The sequence below is a fragment of the Canis aureus genome, chromosome 23, assembly GCF_053574225.1.
Source record: "Canis aureus isolate CA01 chromosome 23, VMU_Caureus_v.1.0, whole genome shotgun sequence".
NCBI classification, from domain to species: Eukaryota; Metazoa; Chordata; class Mammalia; order Carnivora; family Canidae; genus Canis; species Canis aureus.
In genome coordinates this window covers 45,425,186-45,437,489 of record NC_135633.1, presented here as the reverse complement: position 1 = coordinate 45,437,489, position 12,304 = coordinate 45,425,186, and the positions used below count along the sequence as shown (strand labels likewise).

General features: G+C 44.8%; 1 protein-coding gene across 7 annotated transcripts in view; it reads right to left on the bottom strand.

The window, feature by feature from the left end:
• The window catches only part of AMOTL1 (angiomotin like 1), a 146,468-nt gene that overhangs the window by 119,430 nt on the left and 14,734 nt on the right, over positions 1 to 12,304 (bottom strand). For 4 of the 7 annotated variants that reach the window (XM_077867488.1, XM_077867495.1, XM_077867487.1 and 1 more), the window contains exon 2: positions 7,104 to 7,238. In XM_077867488.1, coding sequence (XP_077723614.1) covers positions 7,104 to 7,212 — 109 coding nt within the window. In that variant the 5' untranslated portion in view covers positions 7,213 to 7,238. Of the gene's footprint in view, positions 1 to 4,771; positions 4,961 to 7,103; positions 7,239 to 12,304 lie in introns of those variants that run through there. The other 3 variants (XM_077867486.1, XM_077867494.1, XM_077867492.1) reach the window with 1 other exon arrangement.

Sequence of the window (12,304 nt, the reverse complement as noted above, 5' to 3'; positions counted from 1 at the left end):
CTGGGGTGTGAGTATTTTCTTTTTAGTAGGGCAAGAGAGTGGGAAAAAAACAGAGAGAAAATGTCCTATCTACTAGTAGAAAACAGTACAATTTTGAACAAAATGTAGACTTTGGAAGGATCCTACTTCAGTTATCTGGAAAGCTCCAGCCTCACTCCTTGGTGAATGAAGTATGATCATATAGTAACATTGGCTCTAACTCTAGGATCAAAGGAATTCTTAGCTCCATCTCTTGAACCAAGAGCAGATGCTTTTGGGGTGGCTAGAATAGTGCTCTGAGCACAAGGCCCATCACTAGTACCCTGCTGAGTGGGCGAGGGCTGCATCGTGGCCAGGCTATGCCTGCTGCACTCTGGGAATGCCATCATCCTCTGGCCAACTCTGCTGCACAGGTGCCAGGGCTCGCCTTGGCCACAGGCTGTACTTGGGGGGGAAGGCCAGAGAGTGGGCCCCCGTGGCTGTCTCCAGCCAGCCTTTATAGGCTGCTCTGACTCTGGGGTCCCCAGGGGCTATACAACTCCTTGGTCATTGGAGAAGAGGAGGAGATGAGTGTCTCATACAGGTATAGCTTCTTCCTCCAAGAAACGGGCTAGGGCCTAATGCCACACAGGGAGACTTATTTACAGCTAAAGTGTGTTTATCAATTCCCTTTATTCTATAACAAGTTTGAATGATAGCCAGAGGCCGCTGGGATTTGTGCACATCCTTCCCAACCCCGGACCCTGGAAGGACACCGATTTCAAGCATGAAAGACATAAAGAAAGGGGCTGAGCCCTCTCTCTGCCTTCCTCTCCTCCCTAGCATTGCCCTCTGCTCATCTTCTCGGCAGGTAGCCTTCTGTCTCCTGGAGGCCCTCTGCTAGTTCACAGCAGAGCAGCAGAGAAGCAATGCCTGCCCTTCCTCCCCCCTGCTCCCTAGGGAGCGTGGGCAGGACTGATTTAGGAGGGAACACTGGGGCTGAGGCTGCCTGAGCACAGCAGGACTCTCTTCTGTTATCCAGTCTCTTATCTGCATCCTCTTAGGATAGGCCAACCAAGGACAAATGTAGGTATGCCCACCCATAAGCTTTCATCAGAAGGAAGTTTGCACTTAATTGGTCACAGCATTAGCTCCAGAGCAGAACTCCAGGGCCCGAAGGACATCTTCCCTCCTCCTAGAGTTTAATACATGTGTATATCTTTAATATACGTGTATGTGTATAAATACATATATATTTTAAGCACAAGCCAACTTCTTTATAATTCTCAATGAAACAGAAGAAGAAAACATAGTTGCTTTAGTTCCCTTAAATGAGAATCCAAACCTCAGACAACTGTTTTAAGTGTTTTAAGAGTTTTAACTGTTTTATACCTTCCAGAAGAAAAAAACATATGGGTTGCATGGAAAGAGTAGTTAACTATCTTGCACCTGAGAAAAAGTCATTATCCTTAGCAAAAACAACACAAGCCAAGAGATGATACGATACTGAGTCTACAGGAAGTCAAGGATTCATTTTGGTAAAAATGTTAACTACGTTGTCTGAAAAAAACCCAAATACCAATGCACTAGGCACTACTAACAAGATGGAAGTGTTTCAGGAAATACATAAACAAATTGTATCCATCCGCCCCTCCAGGATTCCTATTACTAAGTATGGAACAGAGATGAAGATTTAAAAGATTCTTCACTCAACATCATATCAAAGGAAATAAACTCAGGCTGAGCCAAGAAGCTACTGGAAGGTGTATGTGGACATGAATCAGAATAAAGAACCATTCCAAAAATACACACAGAAAAAGGTCCCTGTGGGGGGAAATCGTATACTTCCAACTCGAACTCAGTTTCTATAGAGTGAAATCAGACAAAATATCCTGTGTTAAGATTAAGGGGAGAAAAAAACCATCTTTGCTGCAATTGAAGTCTGTGACCAAACCATTAAAAAAGAAATTTGTTGGATGCATGTGAGTCTCTGCTGAGATGCAAAACCTGCCCCACCTAGAATTTTCCACTTGAGTTCCTGGACTGAGACCTGAAAGGAACTCTCTTCTTTCAGAGACTGCAAATAATCCTTTTGGGCTGCACGGGGCCTCTCTTCTTTCACATTGGAATGATTTTTCCAAGAAGATATGGTCCTAGCAGTCAACATAGCATAGGTGCTGGAAGGAGCAGCAGAGACCAGGGTGCCAGCCCTCGTTTTACTGCTAGTCTTTGGTGAGTCTCCACTCCTCCCTACACCATGAGCTCCTCTGTAAAATGTAAAATAAAAAGACATTTATGGAATTTATTAAAACAAATGCCAATAGAGAGGATTGAGGATAACAGATTCTATTGTGTTAGTCTTTTTACCATACCACATGCAAAAGGAATGGGCAAAAAAGAATCAAGCCTCACTGAAAAGGTGGAGATGCCCAGAATGTGTTGTCCTTTGAAACCAACAGACAGGAGAGCCTGGGTGGCTCAGCCGGTTAGGCGATCAACTCTTGGTTTCGGCTCAGGTTATGATCTCAGGGTTGTGGGATCAACCCCTGGATCCGGCTCCACGCTCTGCAGGGAATCTGCTTAAAGATTCTCTCTCTGCCCCTCTCTCCACTGTCTCTCTCTCTCTCTCTCTCAAATAAATAAATAAATCTAGAAAGAAAGAAAGAAAGAGAGAGAGAAAGGAAGGAAAGAAAGAAAGAAAGAAAGAAAGAAAGAAAGAAAGAAAGAAAGAAAGAAAGAAAGAGAAAGAAAGAAGGAAAGAAAGAAAGAAAGAAAGAAAGAAAGAAAGAAAGAAAGAAAGAAAGGAAGGAAGGAAGGAAGGAAGGAAGGAAGGAAGGAAGGAAGAAAGGAAGGAAGAAAGAAAGGCCAACAGACAAAGAAGTAACATGGACATGGCATAGCCTGGCAATGGAAAGACCTGATTTCAAATGTGAACTGTGCTGGCATTTGCTGTATGAGCTTGCCTCCCCAAGACTCAGTTCCTCAGCTGCAAAATGGAGATATATAATAACACCTTGATAAGATTTCAGAGAGAATTTATGTGAAATCAAACAACGTCGGCAGCAGCCCTCAGTACCCATGCCGCCCCCAGAAGTTCCTCCTTTCCTTCCTCACCTTGAGGGGGACCAGAAGGGAAATCTGCTTCTTCATGTTTTTATACCTATAGTGGGGGCAGCCCCACTGCATTTCTCCCACACACCTGGCCTCTCCTGCCAGGTCCTGAACTTCCTGCCTGTCTCTGGATGAGGAGCGTAGGCAGGCTGAGTCCCCCTGGGAAGAATGGATGACATAGAGGGATTCTCAGAGAGCTGAGCGAGCACTTCTGTAACAGGGACAAGTGTTTTAGAGATCCACTAAGAAAGGCTGTGGAGGCCACCCCTCCAGTACCAAATCCCCACACAGCCAGCTGGCAAATCGAAGGAGCAGCCAAATCAGTTTGTGATGAAACAGTCAGAAACAGCTCTGGCCAAACACTGGCCCCTTCTATTTTATGTGTCAGGCACTGCAGACAATTTCATTTGGAACATGGGTTCCAGATCTTTAAAATAAATTTGAAAAATCACCCGCCCAGGTCCCGGAGGGTGTTTTTAGGAGTGTAGGAAGCCAGAGTGGCAGAGGGACTTTCCTCCTGAAACTCCACTTCACCCCCAGACATCCTGGGTTCTCCTTGCCAGCTTCCTGGAGGCTGTCCCGCTCTAATGGCAGCCCGAGATGCTCTGAGGATAACACAGAGGCAGATGTTGCGTGGATCTGGCCCTGCCTCAAGGCCGATGACTCACCAGGATGACTGAGCCTCCCTGGCAGATAACACAGTTCTCAGAGGACTCCATGAAGCCAAGAACAAAACCCCAAGGCTTGGACACTTCCAGGACTTTCCCTGGTACTTCACTAAAAATGGAAACTCTGTTAGCCCACATTCAGTCCCAGAAATGGAGCTGCTGGTACCAACCAGTGGTGGGAGAGGTAGGACAGGGTCTAGGGCATAGAGGAAAGATGCTTGGAAGCAGGTGGATCATTGCCTTGGCAATGCATTAGCTGAAGTGGCCATAGGAGGGTCTTGGATGATAAACCACACATGGCAACAGCGCTGCTGGTTTTCTGGCCCCGCTCAGAGCCAGTGCTCTTTTCCATCATGACAATGAAATAACCAGCAATAAAAATCTGTAACTGGCCCACTGGAGCCTTAAACCAAGGAGGCAGAGTAGGGAATATTGGAGGATAAAGCGAGGGGCAACAGTCTACAGTGGCTTGGGTTCAGGCAGATCTAAGTTCAAATACCACTCTGCCATTTACCAGCTGAATGACTTTGTGCGAGCCTCTTGTCAGAGTCTTCAGGCTCTGTTTCTTCATTCATAAAATGAGAATAAGGCTGTGCGAATGAATCGAGATCATCTATATCTATACAAAAAAGGCTTGGCATAATGTCTGATGCAATGTATAAACCTAATGAATGACAGGTTTTGTGTTTTGATTTGGTTTGGTTTTTGTTTTGGTGATTACTCCAATTCTGACTTAGCTTTGGCACAGCAGGGTTTCCACTTTATTTCTGAGTTCAGTTTCCTCTTAGGGCCCGAGCCCTTTACCTGAACCCCAGCCCAGGGCTCTAAAAGCAGCTGCCTATAAGGATTTCCAAATTTCAGCAAGTTAGATTCTTCATCACCGGGCTTCACCCACATACACAGCACTACCATACTGTGTCTCCACCTCCATTATCACATACTGATCTGATCGTCTGGACCAAGACCACATATCATGGTATATTTTGCCCACTAGAGCTAAGCTCCTTCATCAGCCCCCGAAGCTTATCACTTACCTGAGAACAGTGACTCCCCATCAGGCAGGTCTAAGACACAGGTCTGGTTCCCCTTACTACTAGCAAGCCATGCCCCAAAGACTGTAGATACAAAACCGAGTGAACTCATGGAGGGATGTGGTAATTTGTGGAGTTGGTCACAACACGCAGTTTTTAGACATCTGTCTGTCACAATGATCTCGAAGGTTTCTAAAATTCTATGATGGGTGATTCTATTGCCTAGGTTACAAAAGCACCATCAGACCAAGCACACCTACTTCCTTCCTCTCCTCTGCTTGCAGATTTTGGCAAATAAACCTGGAGCAGGGAAGGAAATGCTATGGGTGTGCTGAAAGTCCCGTGAAGTGACGCAGTGGTGCCAGGGGCATTTGTACACAGTCCAGTTGGGTTGCCATAGTCCACAATGGCTCTCAGACATACCCAGAGGGTGTGGTCCTACACATGCTTCACCCATGGAGCCACCCAGACAGCCAGCTGGTAAATATACATGCATCAACTATTTGCTAGGCTGCTTTCGAAAGGGATGCAGTGGTGACTAAAACAAGACTGCCTCGGAAGCCCACAGGCTGTCCAGGTTAGGGACAGTCACAACACAGTGTAGTAGGCGCTGTGACACAGGAATCTATGCAGCGCAGAGGTTGGGCCCCTCATTTGGACCAAGGGTGATATGGGTGGGTGGCGGCAGGAAGAGGCCTCGGAATAGATGACATCAACTGAAGTTCAGAGATGAGTGGAGACCTGTTGAGCAGAAGGCAAATAGTAGGAACTGTCTATGCAGAGGCTCTCAGTGTGCAAGAGCAGGATGTATCCAAGGATCCGGAGGCTGGTCAGTATGGCAGTGGAGGGGGTTTGTTTTTAGTCATGAACAGCAGGGGATAAGTCTAGAGAGGCAGGCAGAGGTCTGATGAGGAAGGGTTGTGTATTGAGCTAAGGTGCTAAGGAGATTCGACTATATACGATGGGCTGTGAGGAGTTACTGGCATAAGAACTTCTAAAAAGTGGCTAGGGGAGGCAGGGTAGCCAGAGTCAGGAGAAAACAGCTGTTGGCTTTTGGCTGAACTCATCCAAGTGTTCTCAAAATATTGCCCTTCTCCGTGGGCAGTCTCCCATTGTGTGCCATAGCCTTGGCTGGAAGAGTACTCTGGTGCAGTGCTGCGTAAGTTACCCCCACTTTAGAGATGGGGCACAGCAGATTGTGGCCTAGTGAGCTCCATGCCTATCTTGTTCTCTTGTGCTCCCAAGGGCTTGGGATGTGGTGAGATGTTCAATATTGGTCGAATGAACAAAGAAATGAAGGAATGAACAACAATGAGGAGGCATAACCTTACTAGAAACTGCATGTGAACGCATTAACCTCAGTGGCCTTTGTTGCCCTAGCCACAGAGTGGCTCCTATCGCCAAAGTAAATCTCCATTAGATTTGGGGGATGGTGGTGGCCGTGGACACTTAGACCAGAAAGAGGCCCACAGCTCTGTATGAGGGTGATGGTTCTTACATTTGTGTATTCCACACCAGGAAAGTTACAACATCACTATCGCTTAATGCTGAGCTCTGTTAATTAGATGCCAGGCAGGGAAAAAGAAGGGAAGGTGAGCTGACCTACTCTGTTTATACCAGCTGTAATCTCAATGCCAGTTTTTGCAGGGCTGTTGAAAGGAGAGGAGACAAGCAGGAACACAGGGTTGCTGGGGTGGCTCAGCTAGAAGCATCCCATTCACGATTTCAGCTCAGGTCATGATCTCAGGGGCCTGACTTTGAGCCCCGTATATGGCTCCACACTCAGCATGGAGTCTGCTTGAGATTCTCTCTCTCCCTCTCTCTTTGCTCCTCCCCTCATTCATGTGTGTGTGCGCACACACATACACATACACATACACACATATACACTTCTCTCTAAATAAATAAATAAATCTTAAAAAAAAAAAGATAAGCAGGAATACAGTGCCTTAGACATGTTAGGTGCTGGGAGGTATATGACTAATTTCCTACCTGGATAGGGAAAGGGCCCAGTAAACGACAGCTTGCATTACTCACGGTCCTTATCGGAGGCCTATGAAGTAGGCATTCCTATCTCACGTTAGAGCTGAGAAAATGACAAACTTTCTCAGGCCGAGAAAATGACAAACTTTCTCAGGCCATGTAGCTTATAAGTAAGAAATCCAGGATCTGAACCCAGATCTGCCTGACTCCAAAGTGCCTTCCTCCCCTCTCCACCTGGCTGCTTTTGAACAGACAAATAGCACCGGGCACGTCCTAAGTATAGCTAGGTTGACGCAGTGAGTGCAGGAGTTAAAGAGTACCCCGTATATCAAGGACATCAAAGCAGCCATACCTCCTCTGGTGTTGGCAAAGTGATGAATTCCAGCATGGGACAACCAGGTTCCTTCTTCCAAGGGCCATTTTTCACTGAGGTCCATGCTTCCAGCAGCTCTCTTGCACATGCAGCTCTCAGATCAAACAGAATCTCCTGAAATAAATAATGAGCACAAAAAAAGGGGGAGATGAATTATTATTGATGCTCTTCTGGGAAGGAGAAGCTTTCTGGGAGGAAAGTAATCATTTCATTATGTTTCTTAGGTTTGCAAAAGATTGTTGTCAAGATTTGGGCATGCCCTGAGTGTGAGATCTTCCAATGAGGCTGGTCAAGTCCATGCATCATGGTTTCCCTCCCCATTCAGTTAACAAAACTACCACATGCCAGGCTTTGAGCAAAGAACTGTGCTGAGTTCTGCATGTTTTACAGACGTCTAGAATTTTAGAGTAGGATACAGTAGAATCTTAGGTTCATGAAAATGAATAGGTATATGCTTCTATATATGCCTAAAACACAGTTTGGAAAATTTTGGACTAGAAAACGGGGTGGGGGCATCTGGGTGGCTCAGTCAGTTAAGCGTCTGCCTTTGGCTCAAGCCATGATCCCAAGGTCCTGGGATCGAGCCCTGTGTTGGGCTCCCTGCTCAATGGGGAGTCATCTTCTCCCTCTCTCCTTCTGCCTTTCCCCCCTGCTCTCTCTCTCTCAAACAAATAAATAAAATCTTAAAAAAAAAAGAAAGAAGAAAATGAAAGTAACTATGAACGGTATTGGAATTATGAGTGCTTTTTATTTTCTTTGTAATTTTCTGCATTTCCTACAATAAACATGCTTTACTCTTATAGTCTGAAAAAGGTATATAATAAATATTATTTGAAAGAAAAATACCAGAGCCAAAGAGGACCATGGAGGTTAGTTTTCCATTTCCCCTTTGGAAACCATGAGAGAAAGTCACATGCCATGAGACCTTGGCTTTCATAAAAAGGTCTCCTCATGGGCAGCCCAGGTGGCTTGGTGGTTTAGTGCTGCCTTCGGCCCGGGGCATGATCCTGGGGACCCAGGATCGAGTCCCACGTCAGGCTCCCTGTGTGGAGCCTGCTTCTCCCTCTGCCTGTGTCTCTGCCTCTCTCTCTCTCTTTCTCTCTCTGTGTGTGTGTGTGTCTCTCATGAATAAATAAATAAAATCTTAAAAAAAAAAAAAAGGTCTCCACACTGGCTGCCTCTGTGAAGTCCAGCCTGGGGAATCTCTCCTTATATCTGGAAAAATTACAAGTTGCCACCAATCTTTTGCTTACATTTCAATGAGATTTGCATAAAGCTCTGCATGTAGCAGGTTCTCAAATGGACATGGCTGAATAATTGAACATGACTGATGGACTTAATCTAGGAATGCAGCAAGTGGGATCTCTACCAGGGCAGAAATCCTATAAGCCTAATTAGGGTAGGCACTGATTATCATTAATTGTAATCAGACCAGCTGGCTTGATATGGTCTCTAGAATGCTGCCCTGCAGGTTCTTGCACTGCCTGCCTGACTGCAGACATGGCACATTGACTTGTTGCCTTTTGGCTGTCGACTAGAGGAGTCTGGTACTCTCAGGAATTGCAACAAATAACCAAAAATCTCTAATAGAACACCAGGAGGTACGAAAGATTGTATTATACTTTACTGGGCACTGGCTCACTGAGGATTTGTTCTCAATCCAAGCCCCCAAAAGTTTTATAAGGGAATCCTAGACCAGAGGGGATATAGCACAATGCCATAGTGAAAACATTGGATTTAGCAATAAATCCAGATTTTAGCCCTTGAGCTGGCACCACTAGGTGATTTGGGGCAAAACACTTACTCTCTCTGGCTTAATTTCCTCAACTGTAAATGAAGGAATTAGCACCAGATGTTGTCAAAGGCTTGATCAGTCTCCCAAGACTTGCAGCCTATAATAATATGCTTTACATACAAAGGCAACCTATCCACCCACATGAGTGGGTGGAGAAAGCTGTATTATGTATCCATTAGCAAACTGAGACATTAGCCTGAACAGGTGAGAGGTGGCTGATCAAGGCTACAGATAGTCTGCCATCAGAACAAGACATGCTCTCTGTGCAAAACTAAAAACATGTCTGGAATGGAAATCTAATCCTGAGCCATGATCACTCTGGCATCACCATTTAATCCAACAATCTAAGTATTCAAGATCTTGTATTTTAGTGTTATTAACAATAATACTACATCCTTAAAAAGCAACATTTATTTGCAGTAGAATGATTATTCAAAACCATTTCATTAATCTTTGCAGTATCTTTGAGAAGTGAGTCAGAGATTCTAATATCTTTCTTTGGCAAAAAATAGAGCTTTACTGATTAATTAGACAATGTTTTTCCCCATCCCTCTTGGCCTAGGGGCTTAGGCAGCCCCTGGCCCCCAGGAGCCAGATTTGTAAGATGGTCTCTTCTCGATGTGTGAGGCTAGATTCTCACATCCATGCATTTATTTTCTTAATCTGAACTACATAGGTTCCCATTGTTTTATTCGACCTACAAACCCTGCCAGTTCCTCTGGTGTTTGAATTTCACACCCCAACTTGGGAAAGCCACACACAAAATGTGAAATGAAAAGGCATCAAATGTTAAGTATTTCAAGGAAGACTTCGAGCAATCACATCTGTTACTGACACTCTAACACCATCACTTCGGTCATGGGAAGGCTTAGAGTTGCTCGCAAAAGTGTGGAGCCTAGAAAACCTTTTCCAGAACTCTGGCCATAACTTATTCAAGGTTTCTATAAAGTGTTGAACCTCTATCCAAGGCTAAATTCTCTCAAAGACTAAGTCCATGAAGAAAAAACTAAAAAGTCAAAATTATGCCACCTTGGGAATGAGGTGCGAAGAAATACTTTCTCTAAAGGATAAAGTGGGGTGGCATGAGTGGGAAAGCCTGATGAAATCCTACAGTTGTAAATTTGACTTTGAAAAGCACTTTTTCAAGAACTTCTGTATTCACATGTTCACTGAATCATTATTTATAATAGCCAACAGATGGAAACAATGTGTCTTATTGATGGATGAATAATGTTTTTTTTTTTAAGATTTATTTATTTATCTGAGAGAGAGAGAGAGAGAGAGAGAGAGGGAGAATGTGCAGGGGGGAAGGGCAGAGAGAGTGGGAGAGAGAATCTCCAGCAGACTTCTGAGCTGAGTGCGGAGCCCTACGTGGAGCTGCATCCTGAGACCCTGAAGTCACAACCTGAGCTGAAACCAAGAGTCAGACACTTAGCTGACTGTGCTGCCCAGGTGCCCCTGGGTAAATATGTTTTATTTACACACACACACACACACACACACACACACACACGGTAAATCCGGAGGGCGCTTTGCTAAGTGAAATAAGCTGAAGAGAGAGACAAATTCTGCATGATATCACTTGGTGTAGAATCTAAAAAGTAGAACTCCTAGAAAAAGAATAGAAAAGTGGCTTCCAGGGTGGAGGTAGAGAAAGTAGGGAGAGGTTGGTAAAAGGGTACAAACTTCCAGTTGTAAGATGAATAGTGTCTGCAGGTCTAATGCACAGCACAGTGACTCTCATTGATAACATCGTATTGTGTAAGTGAAATTTGTTAAAAGAGTAGAATTTAAATGCTCTCATCATAAGAAAAAAAGGTAAATATGTGAGGTGATGGATAAGCAAACGAGATGGGAAGAATCATTTTACAATGTACACACAAATCGCCAAGGTTTGTGTATTAAATTTCTTAGAATATTATTTGTCAACTAAACTTTGATAAAGCTAAAAATTACATAGAAAAAAATAGAAGAACTAAACCACCTCATCGTTGGACACCAGGGTCAATGGAATACCAAGATACTGTGGATACACAATGATCTTTCATAAATATCGCTTCATTGAGTGGATGCACAAACAATAATCACCGGAGTATGCAAGGACCCTCATCAGATATCAGATACTGATAAGCTGGCAAAGGAGACCTGCCTGCCCTGAAAGAAGGATATGGGAACCAATGGACCTTTGGACTTGAGGAGGTTAGCTCTTTGGCTCCTCGACAACCAGAAGTCTCCTTAAATTGACATGACCTCCTGTCTTTTCAGAGCTGCCTCTAAAGCAAACCATCTGCCCAGCTGCCTGAGCCAGAAACAGGCCATCCTGGATTGTTTGATCACATCACACATCTGATCAATCACCATGCTTCGTCCATTCTAACTCTCAGATGTCTCAAGAATACATTTGTTTCTCTCTGCTCTCAGTTCGGCCACTATCATCTCCCACTGAGTTACACCAGTGGGTCCCTGGCCTGCCTTTCCTCCCACCTAGTGTCCACACTTTGTGGTAGTGATATTTCTAAAACACACATCTGATCGTGTTGCTCCTTGATTAATATATTCCAGTGACTCGTTATTTCCAGGAAAAAGTCTGAACTGCTTCAGGTAGAATGCCCAACGATAGCAGAGTATTTACAATCTCTGTGTGAGCTGCCTGCTTTGATCTTTTGTATGTTCATCCAGCCATTCTAGAGCTCGAGCAAGGTTGTTCCTCCTGACTCACCTTGCTAACTACAACTTGTCCTTTCCATCTCATTTTAGGGGTGGTTATGTGTTCCCCACACACTTCCCTGCACTTCCTCCATGCAGCATGTATCACACTGTACTGTATTGTGTCTGTTAATACGTTAGAGTTGAGTTCATAGTTTATGTACCTGAGAGCAGAGATCCTACTTATTTGTCATCGGTTGTACAGCAACTGTCACAAGGTAAACACTCCATATCTATTTGTCCAACATATCCCAGTTTAATGTGTTCCTTTGGAAAAGTATTCTCTTCGCCACCTCACCCACCTCCTCTGCTTCTGTGGCAATTTCTCCACCTAAAAACCACACCTCATCTGCCTCTGCTTCTTGGCCCCATTCTGACCTTCTGCTCCAGTCTAACTTGCTGAGATTCTCCCACTTACACTCCCACTTTGGTTTGCATATCTGCTTCTCTGCCCAGCGTGCCAGTGGAGCCCCTGCCCTTCATACACCTGCCTCCTCCCCACCCCGCCCCCGCCACGCTTGTGATGAAACCACACTTCTGATTATCCACAGCAGATGCCTGCCCATTTCCTGCAGCCGAATCATACCCAGACCTCTAGCCAACATCTCTAGGGTCATTGCTGGCAGTGGGACTAGATCTAGGAATACAAATTCAGAAAAACCCTGGTCATGCCTTGACG